Consider the following 21,186-nt stretch of genomic DNA (forward strand, 5'->3'; position numbering starts at 1 on the left):
CTGAAAACAGGCTTCAAATAAAATCACAAAGTTGCAGAGAGTCACATTTCCAGTGGGAAAATCCACAAAGAACGTCAATCTTTTGTGTTTTTACAATGCCCTGATTGCTCACCTGTGTGAGTGAGCGGTTGCGTGTCTGTGCGATCAGTGGGTATGAGTGCAGAGCTCCACATGTGCCCCTCGTCTCACTACCTTTTCCCCACGGGCAGCCTCCCTGACCACCACACAGCCATCAGCCCTGCACTCACGTCCACACAGGACAGCCCTCTTTTGAAGGCTGAGTAATTAACGTGCCATCTGATACACCATCCAGCTATAGAGGCTCTCTGGGGTGACACACAAACACACACACACGCTCATGCACACACACACACGCATACAAACCTGCACTCACATGCTTACACGAACAGGTGATCCATCACACAGTGTTAACTGGCTGACTGTCGCTGTCAGCTGTGTCTGGTTGTATGATGGTGACCCCGAGGTTAGCCCAAAGAGACCATCATGGGCCATAATGACAATCCCCACTTCAGCAATTTAGAACTGAATGAACCATAAAACTAATCCTGACGATGTGGTGCCTGATTGAAGGACTCTAACAATTAAACCAGGGGATTCTTGGAATTAGCCTTTAGTTTTTTCCAACATTTTGTCACACTTAGAGGAAAATATAAAGCAATTCTTGTTTGTACGTCCCTTTCCAGCAGGGACTCCATTCATTGTAAATCCATTTCTCTAATTGGGTCAAAACATGCACCTAGTACTGTAACACCGTAGCGTTTTAAGACAACCAATTACCCACTGGATTATAACCTTTCACCTCAAAACAGACTGGTCTGAGAAAGAGTTGCTGAATTGAACTTATGCAACACAAGCTAGTGCAGAGTACTTACAAAAGTCTTCAAAAACAGCAATTTTGAAATATAAATCACATCGCTATAAAATAAATATCTTCATTCTAATTTAAAATGATTCTCAAGGGTTTCACAGCCAGAATATTCAGCCTCAAAGGAGGCTAATGTAGGCTAGGCCACTGCCACTTAATGACTTTTTTTTTGTACCATTAAAACATGTCAAGGCAAAACTATACCTGTTTTTTCTAAATACATGTCATTTGAATAATATAATAATGTCATAGTTAATGTAGCAGTAAAGAGAAAACACAGACAAAAAGGGCAGCATCCTTTGAAATATAGGAAATTAGTTTTGTATGATTATTTTGATTTTATTTTTGAAGACCTTTTTACGACTAATTATACTAGAACATCATTATTGATTACACACTTCTAAGGGACTTTATTTTTGGTGATGTGTGTAATACTAGTTGTTTGAAACTTGAGTCAACTTGTTTTATTCCTGGTTTAGATTAGTCACGAACGTTCACCTCTGTTACAAAACTCAGTTCAGTACAAAAGTTCAATCACATTAAAATGACTAATGGAGGAAATGTCGTAATAATGAGTGAGTTTCTTTCTAATGCGCGCAATTACAAGCAAAGATCAAACAGAAAAAGATTCGTCAACACTCACATTTACCCACGCTGCACCTGTGCAACTATAATCTCTCCTTCAAAAGATAATAAACAAGAAAAGTTACCACAACTACACGAATTTCCCTCTTCCTCTGAAACTTTAAAAGCATCACGTTCTGCATGAGGACCGTGAAATCTCTTTGATTTCTAATGTGGTCACACAAAGTTCAAGTCTCCAGGAAAAGCGGTCGGATTTGGGATTCTGTTGCTCGGACATGGACCATCACCGAACCATTGACAGGATGTGTTTGGAATGAGGTCAAAGGTGACGTAGAAGGCTGTCAAAATAAGACTGATGTGGACAAAAACTGTCTTTCCTGACATTTATTTGGAGAAATTACACATGATATTATGCAATTTTTCAAACCTTTGCACTAAGAGTATCTTTTGTCTTGGGTAAGTTAACACACTTTAAAGACAAACAAATGTTTTATTGAAATGGCATGCGTTGTCCACCAGTGCTTTAGGCGTTATCAGGTAAAGACAGTTTTTTTCCTTTTGTACTTTTGGGCCTGAAAGATGACTTTTGATGTGGCTCACTCTGCCACAGGCAACGTGTCAGAAAGGAAAGACAAAAAGACAAGAGAGCAGAGAAAAGAGGCAGGTAAAAAAAAAAGTCTAATCCATAGTTGCAGGTGTGTTACACTTTTGTTGCCCCACCAGAGGTTCACAACAGAGTTGATGACAAAGGGCCCAGCCCCATGCAGCCTATTGTGGCCTGGAGAACAATATGAAGGCTGTGAATGGCTAATCCCTCTGGACCGCTGACAGGTTGGGCCTTTAAGCAACCTGGGGACTCATTTCTCTAGTGGGCTGGGCCACAGTCTGACAGGGATGGGAAAACCCGGGCTGCTAACAGCGGCTGAGCCTTCGCCCAGAGCGCTGACTGAGAGTCATTGTGAAGGGGAAAATATTATCTCCATTGTCATGCTGTGGCCGTCTTTGTAATGTCAGAAGATGAACTTGGGGAGAATGTGGCACCGCGGGGCCAGTGGAGCAGCAGCAGAACCAGCTCTCACTGTGTACGCTCTATTCACCCTCTTTAAGTGGTTTTTAGTCTGAAACCTTGTCTCGGAACAAGGTTCCTCTGACCTTATCAGGGTCACACGTTGTGTAGAGCTTCTACAACATGAACATCTCCTCGCTGAGGCTGTAGATTTGCATGGGAGTGAAGGTGTAACGTGATAGAGTGATAGAGTCAGTGAAAAAATGAATCCGTAAATAAAAAATATGTATGTATGTTTATTATTTTTGCAATTGAAAGATATATTATCGCACACATCAGAAAAAATATAGTACTGTATGGTGATTATTTCATTAAAAGACTAACATTTGAATTTTCTTTTTAAAGACTAAATTTATAAGTTCTTTATTATAAAATAAATAATTTAATAAATATTTATAAATAATTATAATAAGGGAATAATTACATTAGATTATTTTTTATATTTAAATTTAACATTTTTTTTACAATGTGTGCAGATATTATTTTGGATAAACCTGGATTCTGACTTAGATGTCACTGATTTTGAGATAATTTTTTTTCCAATAAAAGGCACAGATTTTCATAATTTATTGTATATAATAATAATAATAATAATAATTCTCTTTTCCATAATCCCAGAGACAATAGCTACAAATATGTGTGTGTATGTGTGAGTGTGAGTGTATGTGTGTGTGAAATGGAGCCAGTGAAAGTAACTGCTGGTGTGAATGTCTTTCTAAAGGAGAGACGGAAAGGCGAGAACGACATAATAGGCCAGGAGGTGGGCACCGCCCAGTCCTTGTACACAGGACCAGGATCGTTCCACATGCCCTGAGAGCAAACACTAATATCTGTTTCTGTCTTCAACTGGCAGCGTCGCAGGAATCAGGACAAAAACATGAGCAGGCCAGTCAGTGCCTCAGACAACAAACAGCAACACTGAGCTGACATTCAACTCCCAGCTGGGGTGACAATGGAGGGCGAGTTTGAAACTGGGCCAGTGGGCATGTGTTGATGTTATTTTGTTGCATTTCCAACACCATGGCCTCTTTATGCCCCTCCACCAGAGTTCATATCCACTCGTCGTGTACTACAGAGCTTTTTTTTTCTTTTCCCCAGAACATCCAGCTTCTCCTGACACAAAGAGCCTCCATTCTCTCCAGAGAGGAGGCTGCCAGTCCTGCACCATAACCAAATCAGTGATCTAACAGTGTGTCATCGGCACAGAGAAACAGGAAGTCCTGCACTGGAGACAAATCTCTGTCCTCTACATTTGTCTCTCTCTCAATCAAAGAGTCAAGATTCAAGAATCAATTTGTCACATGTGCAGTAGCACACATTTAGTGTGCAGCGACATTTGGTTTTGTACCTGCATCCATTTCAAACAGTGGATAGAAATAAGAAAAAAGTGTAGAATTATACTCCTCCAGTTCCCTGCTGGCACTACATCACACAGGCCAAGACAAACAATTGTTTACATTGCAAATAGGCTTAAAATAAAAACACATATTTGCATTGCATTTTTCGACACAATATCTGAACACTTAAGATTATTTTTTCATGCATACATGGCCAAATTCAAGCGTTCAGTAGTCCTGCGTTTGTATACAAATATATTTCTAATAGCCATATGATATTTTTAATCTATCAATATGAAGTAAAAAAAAAAGAAGATCCTACTTTTTCACACATACATATGGGCCGTGTAACTGTAATGTTAAACTGGATCCATAACCGAACCGACACGTTCTTAGAGAAGTTCTGTTGATTTCCACACAACTTTTTAAAATCGTCATCGACACTGCACTTCCTGAAGCAGCCGCAATCACTGAAATCCCTACTCCTTTAAATCTCTGTTTGTGGGACGACAGCTCCGGGTTCAGGGGTCAACATTTTCATACTTGGTAAGAATGTGTTTTCTAAACAGTGCCCAGACACAGGAGAGCCAACTGTGTCCACATGAGGAAATCTATGCATCAGGCAAATGTGAAATAAATTGTTTGGGATTTACACATCCTTTTCCCTATTAGTGGCATCGAAGGGCTGGGTATTGGATAACAAACATGCTAAAGTGGGATTGAGAAGCTCCAAGCTGCATTCTTCTAGGCAGTAAGTCCTGAATTTAGAGTTTTTGGGTCAGACTCAAAAATAACAAATAAAAATAAATAAATAAATAGAAATAAATTAAAAAACACAATGACATAAAATCAAATCACTGTGTTTAGCATGAGCTGTTTTATTAATTAAATTAATTACCCGTACAATTTATAAAAATATTAACATGTAATTAGTAGCTATGCATTAGTTATACACGAGAAAAAACTAAACGTAACATTGAGAAATACCGCAATAAATAACATAACTAAATCAGGACTACAGTGGTCGTTATCGTAAGTATCACAATTTTTAGGTAAATGGCACCCTCTGCTGGCAACAAGGGATGCATGAACTTTTAAGATTCTGTCATTTCACATCCGCAAATACTTGGTCTTTTTTACCATGCATTTATTCTTAAAACAAATTGCACATATTTTCTGTAAAACAAACGGTGTGTAGGATTTAGCAACACCTAGAGGTTGCATTTTGTGGTTGAACAATAATACCCAGACATTCAGGAAAACATAACCATGTTTACTATTTTATTCCTATTAGCTTTTATTTTTATTTTTTAAAATTCTGTTAAGACCGCCGCAAAGGACCGAAAGGCAGATTTATGATTATAGTTAGTAATAATTCAACAATACTACTAAAAGTAGTACTCTAAATATTTAACCTATTTAACCTATTTAACAACAACAACAACAACAAATAAAACAACAGATATTCGCAACAACGTAGAAATGTTTGGTTAAACTCAAAAACCTTTAGCTTAAAATGCATAAATAAAATTATTTCAGGTGTAACTGTAATTTAACAAATTAGTCTTACATTTAATGAGCAGAAATATTTTCCTCCACACCAAACCATATTTGCATAAAACTCATAAAACAAACGCCTGTTGTAGAAAACAGATAAAACAACAAAACAAACATTTACCAAAAACACACGAGCTGCAAACAACAAATAGACGCTTGTATAATAGTGTTTAAATATTAGGATGGTTCTATAACATGGCATCACAGTGCAGCCAGTGTGACCACTGTCATTAACAATCATGCAAACTCACCAGTCATGCTGTCACTGCATTAGTTTAGCCTTGCAGCTAGCTGTAGCTGTCACTGTTAGCTTCTGTGCAGTCACGTTTCTGTCAGTTGTCCGTCTTCAAACCTCAGTCTGGGGTAAATCCTTACTGTTATTAATTTTATAAACAATCTTCTGCAGAGAAACGTACATGCATTTAGCCGTATATCAACTTTGTTTCCATTGAGTTGCACTGCGTGCACTGACGCTTTCCAAACAGATGCAAAGAATGACTGTGATTGGTTAATAGAAGGGCACCAAGTGGACGAGCCTGTAATTTGTCGATTGCGCTTAAATCCCTTTACATAATAAATAAAGAGCGCCATCAAGTGAGAAATGATTATAAAATAAACATAACAGTTCTATATGAAATTATAATTACTGAGTTAAATTACAGTAAAAATATTAAAGCTCTGATTTAGCTCACGATTTGATTTAAAAAATCATATATTTAGCTATTATTTGATTATATGGTAACATAATTAGCAAGATGGATGTTTTTAGATTTTTGTTCAAAGAAACTGCGATTTTACTGCTGTTTCTTATTTCACCACTAGATGTCCCTAAAGTCTAATACATGCAACCAAGGAAACTTGAACTTGAAATTTGACACAATAAGACAGATGAGAAGTCACTTTCTGGCAAACAATTTCCTTGGTTTTGTGTTTAAAATATTAATGTTTTACTTTCAGAAACTGTTGGTTTTAAAACGTGTATATTATTTTTTTAAATTGTGTTTGGTCCTAACATGCTTAAACACACAAAATGCACATTTATCATTTGTAAGCAGCCCTTACGGTGTAACACATTAGACATTTCTGGTGGTAGAGAGGAGCTGAGGCCTGGTGTGAGACTGCAGCTCATTAGCCGTTCAGCTCTGGTCTGGAGTGACTGCTCCATCCCAGGAGAGCAGCTCACAGTTCTGGGAATCTCACCAACTCTCCAACAGCTGCACCTCTACACGAAGCTGATGAAAAGTCTTCCTCTCTCCTCTTCAACTGTTCCTCCTCCCAAAGCTCTTTGTGGGTCTGTTAGTGGATTTGCCTGGATCCATCCATCTGTACTCACACCATTCTGGGATGTTTATGAGAGTGTGTCTGATATGTTGAATGATATTGTGCAGGTGAATACAGCTCTAATATAAAATTGTATTTTTCATCCTTTTTTGTTTTTATTTTGTGAATGTCTTTTAAACATCAAAATAATGATAATTAATTATATGTAGCAGGATTATATATATATTTAAATTAATTATTTCTGAGACTGTGGTCTGGAAGAGAAGTTCAAAGACTCTAGAACTACTACTTGTATTGAGAAGAACTTTGTTAAACAAAGATGTTTTAGAAAGTCTATAACTGTACAGAAAAAAGCCTGTGATGCAGGCCACAGATATTGCTGATTAATCATAGGCCCAAACAATAACATAGGCAGTGATTAGTTGTCATACATTTAAATACTTCTTCAGCAAGTGTAAAGATGAACAAACAAACATTTTTAATCAATCTTTTATCCCAAATGTAAACGTCTTAAAACACAAAAAACAGAATAAACACAATAAATACATCTCTGTGACAGACATGTCCTGCAGTAAAAAACTGCCATCGCAGCTCCCCGTATTTTCAAATAGCAATATAGAAACGAACACTGTTATACCAGTAAAAAAAAGAAAAAAAAGAATAAGAGCAGTGAAGCCCCAGGGCCACAAAAACAGTTTGTCACACATCTCTATGGATACATCATCCAACAGTCAACAAATGACCTCTCACCTCTTGATTAACCTAATCAAACAAACCTAAACTAATTTCCATGAATAATAACAGTGCAGTGATGTAGAGGGCTGCATGTTAGAATAAGGGTAGCACAGAAAATATTCCTTCCTGGTTTTATTTTATATATTTGTATGTCATATTACGTGAATTCAAGTCTCTTCGACCAGATCAATTAATCAAAACAGTTTAAAACCAATGCATTTTCTCATAATTGAAAAAAATGTAGAAGATGTAATGTACTGCTGGTAGACTTGGAATAAGTGTTACGGTGTGACAAAAAACCAAGATGACACATTGTATGATTCATTCTGGTGACCCAATAAATGTGTCCCCATGAACCACTTTTGGGCCCTGACCCACCATTTGGCACACACTGCTCAGACGCCACCAAAAGTTGGTCAAAAGCTGAAATAAATCCTTTTTTTAATTTATTTTGTATCAGAATTGAGTCTCGTGAGGTTCTATGCTGTAGCTCCACAAAGTCTGACTGTAGCTGAGATTTCCTGATCCTCTGATCGGACTGCCATCATAAACGGCCATGTCTGTTAAAGTAGAACAAGATGAATTAGTAAATATCGACAAAAATGTTTTTTGTTGTTTGAATTACATGCACGTGTTAAAATTCGTGTGGACCACACTGAAAAACGAACTTCTGATCTCATACCAGACTGACCGGATGCGCAAAGCTGTTCTCCAGGCGGTCATCCTGCAGGAGTTGCCTAAGGTGAGATATATAGCTGGAGGCGAGTCTCAGCGTGTCCAGTTTGGACAGTTTGGTGTCCGCTGGGACCCAGGGCAGACTGGTTTTTAGTCTGGAGAAGGCTTTGCTCAGGACTCTCATCCTCGCCCTCTCCCTGGCGTTGGCCGCGTTCCTCTGCGACTGTCGCGCGTCCTTGTGGTGCGTCCTCGAGTGTGTGCGCCCCTGTTTCATCCCCCCGTCCGCACTCTCTTCCTCCATCTCCTCGTCCGAGTAAGAGTGAGAAGCATAGCAGGTCATTTTCTGCGCAGAGCCCCTCAAGGGGTCTGCAGTCCGTCTGAAGAACGTCTCATATTCCTCGGCGTCGCTGGCTGCAGAGCTGATGGACATGGTTCCTCCACGGCAGTACTGATGGAGCACTACAGTGACTCTAGAGACACTGGTCCACAACGTGTTGGAACTGAATGATGCCAAGTCTGGAAACCAAATCTTAAACCTGCCTCTCTAATTTAAAGGTCCCATGCCTGGCATCTGTACAGTTTTTAGGGTGGGGTACATTTCTCCTCCCTCTTCTCCCCCCATGCCACCGTGACCTCAGTGAGACCACCACTCTGAACCCTGTCTAAACTCTTACTTTGCTCATCTGCAACCTGATAATTGCACTAAGCCCTGTAAATAAACGGCTTATTATTTGTAAATGTATATTGTGGGGCAGAAATTACAAAATGACAGAAAGGATGTGTGAAGATTGGTCCTCCGACGGTGAGGCCACTGCAGGTCAAACCTTCACTGACAGCAGTAAATAGCCATGACAACACTGTTGGAAACGCACTTTCCGAACAAGCATTTCCCAGGTTTGTCGGTGCCACAGATGTGTTTTGTTAATAAAGATGTCTTGAGGACCTTATCAAAAGTTCCTAATCCTTCGCTGCTTTCACAGAGGGATTGGGTTTCTGCAGATGGAGCGGCTTTTCACACGCAGCCACAGCTGTTTTTGGTTCCCATGACATCTGGACCGTTGGCATGACAAGGGTGTGGCAGGGGCAAGGACCGACCATCCCCATTCCCATAGGTTTTTTTGGCAGTTACTGGGAAACATTTGTGATTTCAGAGAAAATCAATGTAAAATATGAAGATGGGAGTCTGTGGTTTGAATTCCGGACACACAGCAGAAGAGGCTCGGATTGTTCCAGATTGTTGTGTACCATGTGTGGCAGGCATTCTGGTTTCCAGAAATTTTGTGCAGCAGAAAAATCTCACTATTTCTGCATACCAAAACTACATTTCCTGCAGAACATATGTCCCACAATACTCAGATTCTTAAATATCATCATTATTGGAATTTTTTGGGGGTTTTGGAAGAAAAATGTTCCCTGAATAAACAAGTATAAACAGTATGTGCATATAGGACTTCCAGGAATCCCTTCTCTACTTTCTCAGGATATGTTAATCTCAGGACCATGATAGCTATAGCTCCATATCATGTGTGTGAAATTTTGAATTTTTTATGACTATATCAAGACCTTGCCAAGGATTACCAAGACTGCAGCTGAGAGGCATGCCTTAGTTTTGGTAGAGGGCCATGCCATGGTCATTGAAGAGAGGAATCCTGCTCTACATTACACTGGACTGAATGTAAGTGGAAATACACAAAGGTCATTTAGAGGAAAGCTGGCACATTTTCAACAATAAAAAAAAGTATTTTGTCATACTAAATCAATACACATTTATACCTGCCACTGTCTACAGAGAGTTTACTACATACATGCTCTACTGCTGTTTAAATAACATGAAACATTTGATGAAAAACATTCACCACAACATTTACAGAAACTCATGCAACATTGTCTGAACATTCGCTGGTAGCTTAGCATCTTATCTTATCTTATTCTTATCTTATCCGCAACGACTTTATCTGTCTGCAAAGTGAAGCTTCTGACAGAGACACGTGATTGGTCAAATCAAAAGAATTCTGCTGTTATATTTGATTTACCTTCACTTTTCACGGCAACATTAGGACACACTGTCAAGACAAGACATGTTTCACCTGCAGCTTCAGTCACTGTCAGAGAGGTTGACATAAAACATGTTGCTGATTAGTCGTTCCATAGATGTAGCTTCTGAAGTAATGCGAAAATGTTATTGAAAACACGGGGGTAATTGATGGTTACATGGTTATTGTACTAGCTCTGGGAATAATTACACTCAGGGCCAACGGTAATAAATACCCCTTAAGACTTGACTTGAAGGCAGAGCGCGCGTTTATCTATCAGCAAAGACTTTCAGGGGTCAAGGCCTTTACTGGAGCTGTGCTACAGAAGCAGAGGGACAGGTGCAGGAGCATGATGTCAGAGGGCCTCACTGTGTTTCTCTACCAACTCCCTTTGATTTCCAAGATCTCTAAAAGAGGCCAATGTACTGGGAAACTACGAGCATTGCTCCACAGAACTCCCCTAAAAATAACGCAATGATGAATCGTCAAAGAAATACCTATCTAAGGACATTGCATAAGGCAAGAAAACTATCATTTAAAACTTTTGTGTGAAAACTGTAATTTGCATGCTTATTGGATTTTTATAAAAAACAAACAACAATGTACAATATATTGCAAATACAAACTAAAATTAGCAACAACATAAAAAACAAAGCAAAGCAAAGTAATATATATACATATACTGTATGTCATATATATATTTATATATATTTTTTATTTAGCAGCAGATTGCAAGAAGCGTTTTACAGACTCCAACCATAGATCTCTTTAACAGTTTTCCTTTAAGAATAGTGTCATTAATTATTTTTATTTTTATCCAGAATTAGTGTTTTTATTTATTTTAGAAGTACATCTTGTCCACAGGTGCCACGGTTTTAGAACCATGTGTTTTTACACAAGTTTGCAGAAGAAAAACAAACAATACATATATACTGTATATAATATTTATGATTAACAGTTATAATCATCAACTGGTCACACATGGAACTATATTAAACCCAACAAGACAATATTAGTATTTCACGGTATCTTCACATCTTATTGTTTACTTCCACAACAACTAACTCGACATGTTTGTGTTTGTACTCTACTACTGCACTTCAACACCAATACGTACTCAGCTGCAGACAAAGTAAGGCCACCTCATCATGGCTACTGTATAACAAATAAACTTACAAAGAGCTCATGCCATAATGCCTAACAACACACACGTTTTTAACTTCTTTCACATATATATTAATGTCATATATATATATATAATATATAACTCATCCTCAACATTTTCTCCTGGACCCTATGGCCTTTATCAGTGGGAACCATTTGGATGCACTTCTCGGCTGCGGTTGAACCAGACTCTTCCAGGAGTTGCCCTTGAGGTTCACCGGACCGTCGTACTCCTCAGCCTCTGAGGTGATCTCCATCTTCTGGATGATGAGCTTCAGCAGGCTGTGCTGCTTCTCCAGCATGCTGGACATCTCCTTCATCCTGGAAAGTTAAAACATTAATCGCTACAGTAGATCCTCAACTTTTTATCAGTTACAACTGATGTCCACTGGAGGCCGCTCATGCATCATAAACAACTCTAATCAGCTCAGACATTTCCCTTAGGTGTGGTCATCTATACACCAATAAAAAGGGCATATGGCCGTTATTAAAAGCCCAGTTTTTGATTATTTTCTTTTATATTTGTCCAACAAAACAGATTCACGTGTTCACCTGGACTTTTGCTTCTTCAGCTCATTCTCCAACATAGTGCAGGCCTGTGATTTGGCTTTTACACGACCCCAGATTTCCGTCTTTTTCTCAACACCAAGAATCCATTGCGATATGAAGCTCTAAAAGACAAAAAAAAGTCTAATCATGGTCAGACAAAAATAATGGGCCACGTTAAATCTACAGGACGCACTCGCCCTTCATACCCTTGTGCACTTGCGGTTGGGGTAAACCACGGTGGAGTATTTGTCAACTCGTTTCATGAACCAATAAGGGAGCTTATCCTCCAGGGCTGTGTGAAGATCAATCTAGGAATAATAGACACCATATAAGTCACAATCATAAGTTAACACAACCTTGTAGTAATAGCTGTAGCAAATGTTGCTGCTCTGAAGACACAATAACAAAGAGTGTGTAAAAAGTTTAGGAGAGAGTACATGTGTGGTAATATCCCGAGATTAATTCTAATGTTGATGTCCAGATTCTGGTCACATTAAATCTTGACTTTGATTCAGGATCCAGTCAGACCTGGATGTCCTTCAGTGTTAGGACAGACACTTATGGATCATTTACGGACATTAACAGAGTTTTAAACAAACCTGCATGGCTATTCTTTTCAACGCAGCATTTCTTTGCACTTCAGCGATGTCTCCAACTGCTAAACCAATCTGCAGATACAAATAACAACCATCACATACATTAAAGTACTGATAGAATCCTTAATTGCTATTATACTTCTATAATATGAAGTGTGAGGATACAGTATGTACTCACCATCAGGTTCACCAGCAGTATTGGCATCAGCATCACAAAATGAGCAAAAACATAGTAGGTCAGTGGACCAAATGGCAGCTGGTTGCGTAGATAAGGGTCCAGAAAGTTGCTCTGGTAGTTGAGTTCACCAACCATCATCACAAAGGTCTGCGCCAGTGACAGAGGCACGCTGTCAAACTCTCTCTAAGGGAAGGAAAGAATTCAGCAATTAGTCCTTGTTCATCTTTAAAGCTCAGATGTAATAGTTAACAAAGAAATGCATGAGACAATTCAGCATTCTGCTAGTGTCTAAATATATCTTACTACTTTATGAGAATTTTAAATTGATGTTAGTTAGTTACTGTATTGCATCTATGGAGTACTCATATATTTTAACTGGGATTTGTGCTTTTCAATGGTGTTGACAGGCACAGTGAGTTGATATAAAACAACGCCAATGTATAACGTCAACCATACTGACAGTAACGGACCAACTGACTGAAGTGGGAATGCAGTCAGACCTTTATTTCGAAAGTTCTGTTTGAACCTTTTACCTGACAGTCAACTTATGAGTTTAATTTAGATATTGTTGAATAATCACATCGTGTTGTATTGTATTGTACTGGACTGGACTGTACTGTATTGTATTGTATTGTATTGTGTATTGTTTTTGTGTCAGGAAGACGTTATAGCTGTTTTCGGTACAATCGTTGTTTTGTTGTGGTTCCTTTGCTCATGTTGTAGTTGTGACTGACACTTTCTCAGGGAAGATCTCTGATGGAACTCCTTAAATTGTCTATACCTCATTTAGCTTCCTTATGTCCATCACAGTAACATGTTGGTTTCTAACCAGGAGGCTGAAATGCTGAATTTACATTCATTTCCTTTTTTTTTACCTGGTTAAGCATCAAAGCATGGAAGGCCAGTGCAAAGGCTAACATGAGGTACATGAACATGAACACGATGCGTAACAGTGTACGTAGGATCTCCCCAAACATCACAATATAGATGCCAACACCCTCAAACCTACAAAGAGGAGGAATGGTTAGGAGCTTTAAATGCTGCAGTGATATTTATGTACAAATGTGAGTTGAGAAAGAAGACAACCTCTGAAGGTAAAGGAGAAATCCAACCCATGCGTTCAGAACTGCCAACGCCCCTGCCTGCCAGTGTAAGGATCCTTCTACATTCAATATGGAAGGGATGATGAAAAGGAGAGAAGTGACAGCTGTGAACCAGTCAGAGGAGTTGGTGGAATCTCTAAAGTAAGTCCAGCGCTGAGATAAAACAGATGAAACAAAATAGAAACCAATTAGAGAGTACTTTGGACAAAGCCACTTACAGAAACAATCAAAGGTATTTAATCTACTTTAAAGTACTATGAGTATTATGACAGTATTTGCTACATTTTAATTTATATGAGAAAATGTAGAGGTGACAGCAAGACTGTCAACCCTCGTCCATCAAACCTGATCACTACTTTATCTACAGATAACTAGTGCTGGGTATAGTGTTGATGGAATTAATGACATTTGCATGACAGTACGGTACTGTGCTGTACTGTACTGTACTGTACTGTACTGTACTGTACTGTACTGTACTGTACTGTACTGTACTGTACTGTACTGTACTGTACTGTACTGTACTGTACTGTACTGTACTGTACTGTACTGTACTGTACCTGCTGTGATATCTGCACCATTTCCTTTGCGATGCAGAAGATGTTCATGACAATGACCAGGATTATGCTGAGGGACAGGGACAGGCTTTGCTGTGAAAATATAAATAAAAAAAGTACATGTTTTATTATTATGTGCACAATATTGAAACACAAAATGCAGGAATATCCAAGATGGTATTTACTCGCCTGAGACTGCTGCCCGTACGACCTAGACATACATAGAAACAGGGGGGCTTCACTCCCAGTCCTCCTCCTATGCTTAATGGCCCCGACACTGTCTCGCTCACTGTCCATGCTGGGTTATTTTACCCATTTTCATAATACTAATATAAAATGTTTTCTTAATTATTACTATTTCATATTATTATTTTTACTATTTAATATTATATATTTGTTTAAATCTATGTTTTTGATGTTGATTGAATCATCAATTTATACAGGTGTAAATGTTTCATAAAAGTAAATTCTTTAATAGTTGTCAGTCATTGGTGGTAAGAGCAAAGTGTACCATCTGTTTAAGACTAAGTGGATCATCAGTCATTAATAAACAAACCTACCTCTTTGAAAGAAATGGGCACCATGTGGACAACGTGCTCCCCTGTTTCTGTGGTGTTAAACGAGGGCCTCAGAGTCACGATCAGGTGGGTCAGGGGTACAACGCCTAACATGTACATCAACATGTTCATTATGTGAGCTTTTATTCCATATGCAACCCTGAGAATAAAACAAAAATATATATGTACATTAGCTACATTTGGCTGCACAAAAAAAAAATCATTTGAGATACACACCATTTCATGTGCAGATACTTTTTGCAGACCGGGTGGTTGAGCAGTTCCAACCGGTTGTACTTTACCATCGCCTGTGGAAACAGTCGGAGAATGTCAGAATTAAATCCCAAGGCAATGTCGAAAGTGTTGTAGGCAAGATGAGGTTTTGTAGAACATTGATAAAGGAAAGAATCCATGACTGCAATAAAGTCGAACTCCTGCATACTGCACTGTTGGAGGAGTGAAGTATCTGAATTGAAGTAAAAAGTCACTTACATTGAGTGCAGCCAGTGGCTTGAACAGATTTTTGCCATTTTCCCTCTTCAGTGTAATAGGAGGTTGGAGCCATCTGAAACTATATTCAATCTGCACCACATTGAGTTGAAGACATTATTTTACAAATATGACGGCCATTCTTTAAAGTACATTGTGTAGAGGATGTGTTATAGGTAAATAATGGATGGGAATTACATGGTAGTTTGGACTGTTGTGGTCATCTTCAGACTCCCTAACACAGTGGTCCAGCAAGTACTGGAAGAAAAAATATTAAAAATTAAAAATGAAGAGTTTTTACAGTTTAAACTACATACAACTATATGCATTTATTTCAACCTTGAAGCTCTCTGGAAGAAACTCAATCATGTCCAAAATGGGACATTTCTGATGTGAATCCCCTTTGAAACAAGCCACAGCCTCGGGACACCTGGAGAAAAGAAAGGGACAGCGTTCTTTGTCATAGGCAAATGGTGTTTGAATTGAATTCTGTGATTTTCTTTGCATTTACAGTAACTATTTTACAGGCACTATTTTGCCTACCTATCACTGTCAATGACAGCGTTGACCACATCTTTTCTCCCATTCTGCACGGCCTCGTGGAGAAATGAGGTTTCATTCTTGTTTAAGACAATCATTGCTCCGCGGGCCAACATTAGCTTGACTGCAGCAGCATGTCCCTCCTTTGCTCCGATGTGGAGTGCAGTGTTCTGGAAAATCAATAAACAGCAGTAGACAGACCTGACAGTGATGACTCTATTATTCATGTCGTTGGAAAACACTTTTTTCAACATATTAATTGCCAAAAAAAGTCAACAGGATAGAAATGTTCATCACAATCTGGCATAAAGCCGATTAGCACGTGGATTTGGAAAATAAGTCGTCATTCCTACCCCGTCCTCGTCTGTTTTATCCATTAGCTTGGGATTGGCTGACAGGACAATGTCCATAGTTTGTGTGTATCCCTCTGATGCAGCGTGGTGCAGACAAGTCCAGCCTCTATAATCACTGAGGAGAAGAGCAAAGAACACACAACCAGTACTGTAGGTGTATAAAGAAGTGGAGCTAAATATGGACTGCCTTCAGTTTAAGATGCTTTGACACAATTCATTTAAATACTCAGGTACACGAACACCCGCCAATCCATTGACCTGATGTTGTGTTTTCACTACCACCATGTTCACACAGGTCAGTCAGTGTTGTGTTTTCCTGTTGCAGTTCAGTGTCTCCTCCTTCTGTTTAGTTAGATTTGCTAACCATGCAGAAAGTGTAATTTTATCCATTTAAAATTAATTTTTAATGATGACAGTGTCACTTCCCATCAGGGATTGAAACACACGATGCATGTGATGCAGACCACAAGAAACAGGCTCTCAGACTCATGCAGACCACAAGAAACAGGCTCTCAGTTCCAGCCTTAGATTTTTATCCGCCATGACTGAGCAGAATAATTGTTCGGGTTTAAATTTCAGCGCTCTTTGTCATAAGAATACTTCAAGTGTACCTACAGAGTTCTTGTTTCATACTCGACTTTAAGGTTTCACCTGTGAAAGAGCGCTCCTTTGCGCAGCAGCAACTGCACCACCTTGGTATGTCCCGCCCTGGAGGCCAAATGAAGTGGTGTCAGACCTCGCTCATCACCCTCATTCAGCAGGCGAGAATCTGTGATGCTCTCCAGCAGCCTGTGGCATGTGTTGATTCGTCCATACCTGGAGAGAAGATGGAAATGCTTCTACAGTTTTACAGTTACAAACACAGTTTTATCCAGTTTCAGTCTGAAGTGTTTTATAAGTTGTACATGGATAAAACTTTAGAGGAGAGTTGTAGATAAAAGGAGCCACAAAGACGGAACAAGTCCTTGCTCTGTGATCTCTTTTCATCTCTTAACCCTTGGAAAAAAAGGTAGAGAGCGTTCTAGTGAGTAAAAGTATGACATCACAGCCGTTTGTCCTCTTCCTATTATAAAAATGGCGTTAAATGATAGAAAAATCAATAACAATAATGTGGAATGTCCCCTCCTTTCACACCATTAACAATGTTTCTTCACACAGGCCGCACTAATTGAATCCCCCGACAAGTCTTTTGGGTCACTGATAAAAAAGAGGATGTCACAGCGATTAATCATTAAAGGAAAGATAGATAGATAGATAGATAGATAGAGAGAGAGAGAGAGAGAGAGAGAGAGATTATTGAGCGCCAGACTTTTTCTCAGATGATTAAAACAACAGAGCGATGAGGTGAGTGTTTCAAATGCAGTTGCTCTCCTCATTTTTCATCCCACTGCTGTTCAATTACAGAGAGACATCTGGGTTTCAGGAAATGGCTTTGATTAATGTCTTTTACTGTAAAGATGCCATTATTTAATAAATGCTGTACTGCTCACAGAGTAGACAAACAGTGTCCTGTGGGATCTGAAACTGCCCACCAAACTGTTACTACTTTGCCCAACGATAAGGACAATTTGAAATGTAAGTGCTACATCAGACAGTGTAGGATTGACTGACGTGGGTCTGAGAGTTTGATGTCTTTTGTTGTTTTTTGTTACTAATGTGAACAGTACTGCAGTAACTTTCTTTGGCAACCTAACTTGATAAAAAAGCGATTGGGTGTAAATACTGTCGGTTCAGTGTTATGGAGATTTACACCCTGAGGGACCAATTGAACTCACTGAGCTGCAAAGTGCAAGACAGACTTCTTGTCCTTGGACTTGCATGCAAGGCCGATGTCCCCCGAGAGACCAAGCATGTTCTTCACCGACTCGTGGATTCCCAGTCTGCAGGCGTAGTGGAGCGGGGTGCAGCCGTCGTTGTCCTCACAGCTCAGCAGGTCTTTGACACTGTTATTCTGGAGTAAAACAACAGTTAACAGATTTTGGTAAAAAAAACCCCTTCGTGAATACAATTAAAATACTCATGTATTTCACATGATGTAGTGCAGATACCTGAAAAACTTCTTCTGGGAGGTTCTTCAGACCTTTGGGCTGCAGGATGACCAGGTGAAGGAAGTTACAGCCACTCAGGTCTCTCACATTTGGATTTGCCCCTAAAGTTGATCAACATAGCTGAGTATCGTCTGCACTTGAAGAAGCTGGGATGCCATTTGTGGTGAACTGAAGGAACTGTAACACACCTTTGGACAGCAACAGAGACAAAGTTCTCCATGCTCCACAGCTGGCGGCCAACAGCAACGGTGTGTATCCCTTACAGTCTGTGCTGCTCAGATCGGCACCCTGAGGTATGATGTATTGTAAATATAATAATAATAATAATAATAATAATAATAATAATAATACGGATGTGTGATTGTATGATTATGTAACATCGGTAAGAATCATTATCGGTTATTCCGCCGATAATGAAAATTGGATTTTGCCCTGGTGATGTGACATAAGAATAGTTTTGAAGTGAAAGTGAAACTATAATTTGGATTGTGCACACTATTGTCATTGTGACACAGCACACCACTGCACACAATGAAATGTATGTACTCTCCCTTTAACCCAAACAGCTGCATATATATCGGTAACGATTGATATCGGAATTGGAAATTAAGTGTTTGGACAAAATCGGGAGAAAATTAATATCGGACATCCCTAACAAACTGTATATGGTTCAGATCTGTTCAGAACTGTTTTTAATGTTTTTCTTTTATCTTTCATACATCATGATGTGATAATAATTAATTATTTGTTATAATTCCCCTAAACAATTAAAGTGTGTGATTCCGTTGAAAACATTTCCTCTGGTTCAACCATTCCTCTCCCCCAAGTCAGAAAAGTAGCTCGGACTGAATTGATTTGCCTTTAGTGTCAGGAGATGTCACTCTCTGAGGAGCCTTTCACGGACAACACACTGCTGCACATGTTTGCTCTCTAAATGAGTTAAAAGAAGATAAACTTGGACCCCATTTTATTCCCTAACAACACAGTGCTGTTTGTATTGCTCTGCAGAGTGTGAACAGGTGGCAGCGGGTTGTCAGTTAGCCACCGGAGGCACTATTAACCTCTCTAGAGGGCAGACATGTGAATTACAAATACTTTGGTTATGTGTATGAACATGCATATAGATAAGAATGTTTAAGAATGTGTGTTCCTGGTGTAGCTATAGCTGTGTAATTTCTGAAGATGACTATTGTTGCAGGGACACTTTGTCTCCTCCAGGGACAGTAAACAGGCCATTAGTAAACAGGAGGCACTTTGAAGTTGAAAATTTAGTTTGGAGTTGGAATAAAATAGAATAAAGATTAGATTAGGGTATGGATGAAGTTTTGGTGTGTTACTAAGGGTTTAGTGAAGTGGCAAGGGCAAGTGTCTTCAACCTGTGGCTCCTGGGCCACATGCATGTCTTCTTCCTTTTTACATTGGCAATGATATTTTATATAATGGACCAAACGATTGGCTGGTTTGGGTTGTATTGTACTGTACATCCAATCAGCTAGTATTACAGTACAGTAGACAGAAGAGCAGACTGCACTGTATGCAGACACTAATTTTAAGTGTCAGACTGTGCAGCACAAAGCTGGGAATTTAAAGTTACACTCAAATTTGCAAACAATATAGTTTCAATATCAAGTTTTGCAGTTTAAAAGCTAAAATAAAAGTAAATTATTAAATGGCTCTTTTTTCTTATAACATTCTGGGGTATAACTACAGTACATAAAACTTAATACACCACACTAATGCCTTCATTTTAATGTTTGACATATTTGTGTGGCGCTCGTTTATACCACCAGTTGTTAAATGATAAAATCGTCTGTTTCGGTGTCAAGGGTTTCAACTACTGGGAAAGGGAGGACATTAAAACTATGTGAAGAGTCCATAAAAAAAAATATATATATATATAAAAAAAAGACAGAATATTCAGTGTTCGTTTGCCTCTGTGTGTGTGTGTGTGTGTGAATTATATGTGTGTATCTGCGTTGTATTTACCAAAGAAATGAGGTTCTCTGCCAGCTCCACGTGGTCAAATATTGTAGCCCTGGAAAAGTAAACACAGCAGATGTGAACAAGTCAGGTGTGACTGTGTAAATGAAAATTCCATATCAAGGACAGTTGGTTCTTTAGATCCAAAATGATTAAATATAAACCATGAGATAAGTCCTTTAATTGTATACTGTTTGCATATTATATAACTATTACCACTTAATATGTTAATCAAAAAAAAAAATCAGGACCTTATTATTAACTCGCAATATTACTGATGAACCAGTTCAAACTGGCTTAGATGCAGATTTCACATCTATAGGATGTTTGACTTTCATTTCGTAATATTATGAATATGACACAACGCAAATGTATTTATCTTAATGGAACATAAGCAAGCAGTTGCCGGTGCAGACAGTGACTGGAGCGGTGCAGGATTAAAAGGCATTAGGATTAGTGCAGATAAGATCAGAAACAATAGATTACAGTCATCAGTGTGGGTATAATATAATGTGGTTTTTCCAATTAGGTCCTCAATCGACTCATATTGTTACAGAATACAACCCAAAGAAAAAAGGTAATAGTCTGAATTTTACTGTTTATAATCTCTGTGGGTCTATAGCATGTGAGCCGATCCCCCACTCAGGGGCTCAGGGTGATTGAGGGGGACAGAGGTTGAGTACAATAGGTCAAAACAATTAAAATTCCATGATGTTTAATTTTATATCAGTTATTAGTGAATACAGTTTGGTACAGTTTTGAGGCAATAGCTGTGGATGAATGGATGTGATATGAATGAACATGGATATAAATATATATTTTTATGTTGGTGCACATCACTCCAAGCCCAAACACTGCCTTGGTACTGTGTAACTCTACCGTTCAATGGATCCCCCTAAGTATTGTAGGCAGCGGTGAAT

General features: G+C 38.9%; 2 protein-coding genes and 1 long non-coding RNA gene across 3 annotated transcripts in view; all 3 read right to left on the minus strand.

Moving 5' to 3' along the window:
• The window catches only part of LOC107988370 (uncharacterized), a 22,615-nt gene extending 16,644 nt beyond the window's left edge, over positions 1-5,971 (minus strand). The window contains exon 1 of the long non-coding RNA XR_001759877.2: positions 5,683-5,971. This is a non-coding gene — a long non-coding RNA (uncharacterized LOC107988370). The remainder of the gene's footprint in view (positions 1-5,682) is intronic.
• Positions 5,972-7,613: 1,642 nt separating this feature from the next.
• msc (musculin (activated B-cell factor-1)) lies at positions 7,614-8,802 on the minus strand. The gene has a single exon (XM_008307620.2). The coding sequence runs from the start codon at positions 8,550-8,552 to the stop codon at positions 8,124-8,126; it is 429 nt and encodes a 142-aa protein (XP_008305842.1). The 5' UTR covers positions 8,553-8,802; the 3' UTR covers positions 7,614-8,123.
• A 1,882-nt stretch (positions 8,803-10,684) lies between these two features.
• trpa1b (transient receptor potential cation channel, subfamily A, member 1b) overlaps positions 10,685-21,186 on the minus strand; it is a 90,936-nt gene continuing 80,434 nt past the window's right edge. The window contains exons 12-31 of the mRNA XM_017031466.2: positions 20,273-20,321; positions 18,475-18,574; positions 18,287-18,387; positions 18,014-18,189; positions 16,890-17,054; positions 16,239-16,353; positions 15,889-16,055; positions 15,685-15,775; positions 15,544-15,603; positions 15,349-15,438; positions 15,094-15,164; positions 14,860-15,016; positions 14,303-14,392; positions 13,729-13,898; positions 13,518-13,647; positions 12,643-12,825; positions 12,468-12,536; positions 12,075-12,176; positions 11,872-11,990; positions 10,685-11,640 (exon numbers count right to left, since the gene is read on the minus strand). Coding sequence (XP_016886955.1) covers positions 11,430-11,640; positions 11,872-11,990; positions 12,075-12,176; positions 12,468-12,536; positions 12,643-12,825; positions 13,518-13,647; positions 13,729-13,898; positions 14,303-14,392; positions 14,860-15,016; positions 15,094-15,164; positions 15,349-15,438; positions 15,544-15,603; positions 15,685-15,775; positions 15,889-16,055; positions 16,239-16,353; positions 16,890-17,054; positions 18,014-18,189; positions 18,287-18,387; positions 18,475-18,574; positions 20,273-20,321 — 2,416 coding nt within the window. The 3' untranslated portion in view covers positions 10,685-11,429. The remainder of the gene's footprint in view (positions 11,641-11,871; positions 11,991-12,074; positions 12,177-12,467; positions 12,537-12,642; positions 12,826-13,517; positions 13,648-13,728; positions 13,899-14,302; positions 14,393-14,859; positions 15,017-15,093; positions 15,165-15,348; positions 15,439-15,543; positions 15,604-15,684; positions 15,776-15,888; positions 16,056-16,238; positions 16,354-16,889; positions 17,055-18,013; positions 18,190-18,286; positions 18,388-18,474; positions 18,575-20,272; positions 20,322-21,186) is intronic.

This window comes from Cynoglossus semilaevis, chromosome 3, assembly GCF_000523025.1.
Source record: "Cynoglossus semilaevis isolate Cse_v1.0 chromosome 3, Cse_v1.0, whole genome shotgun sequence".
Classification (NCBI taxonomy): Eukaryota; Metazoa; Chordata; class Actinopteri; order Pleuronectiformes; family Cynoglossidae; genus Cynoglossus; species Cynoglossus semilaevis.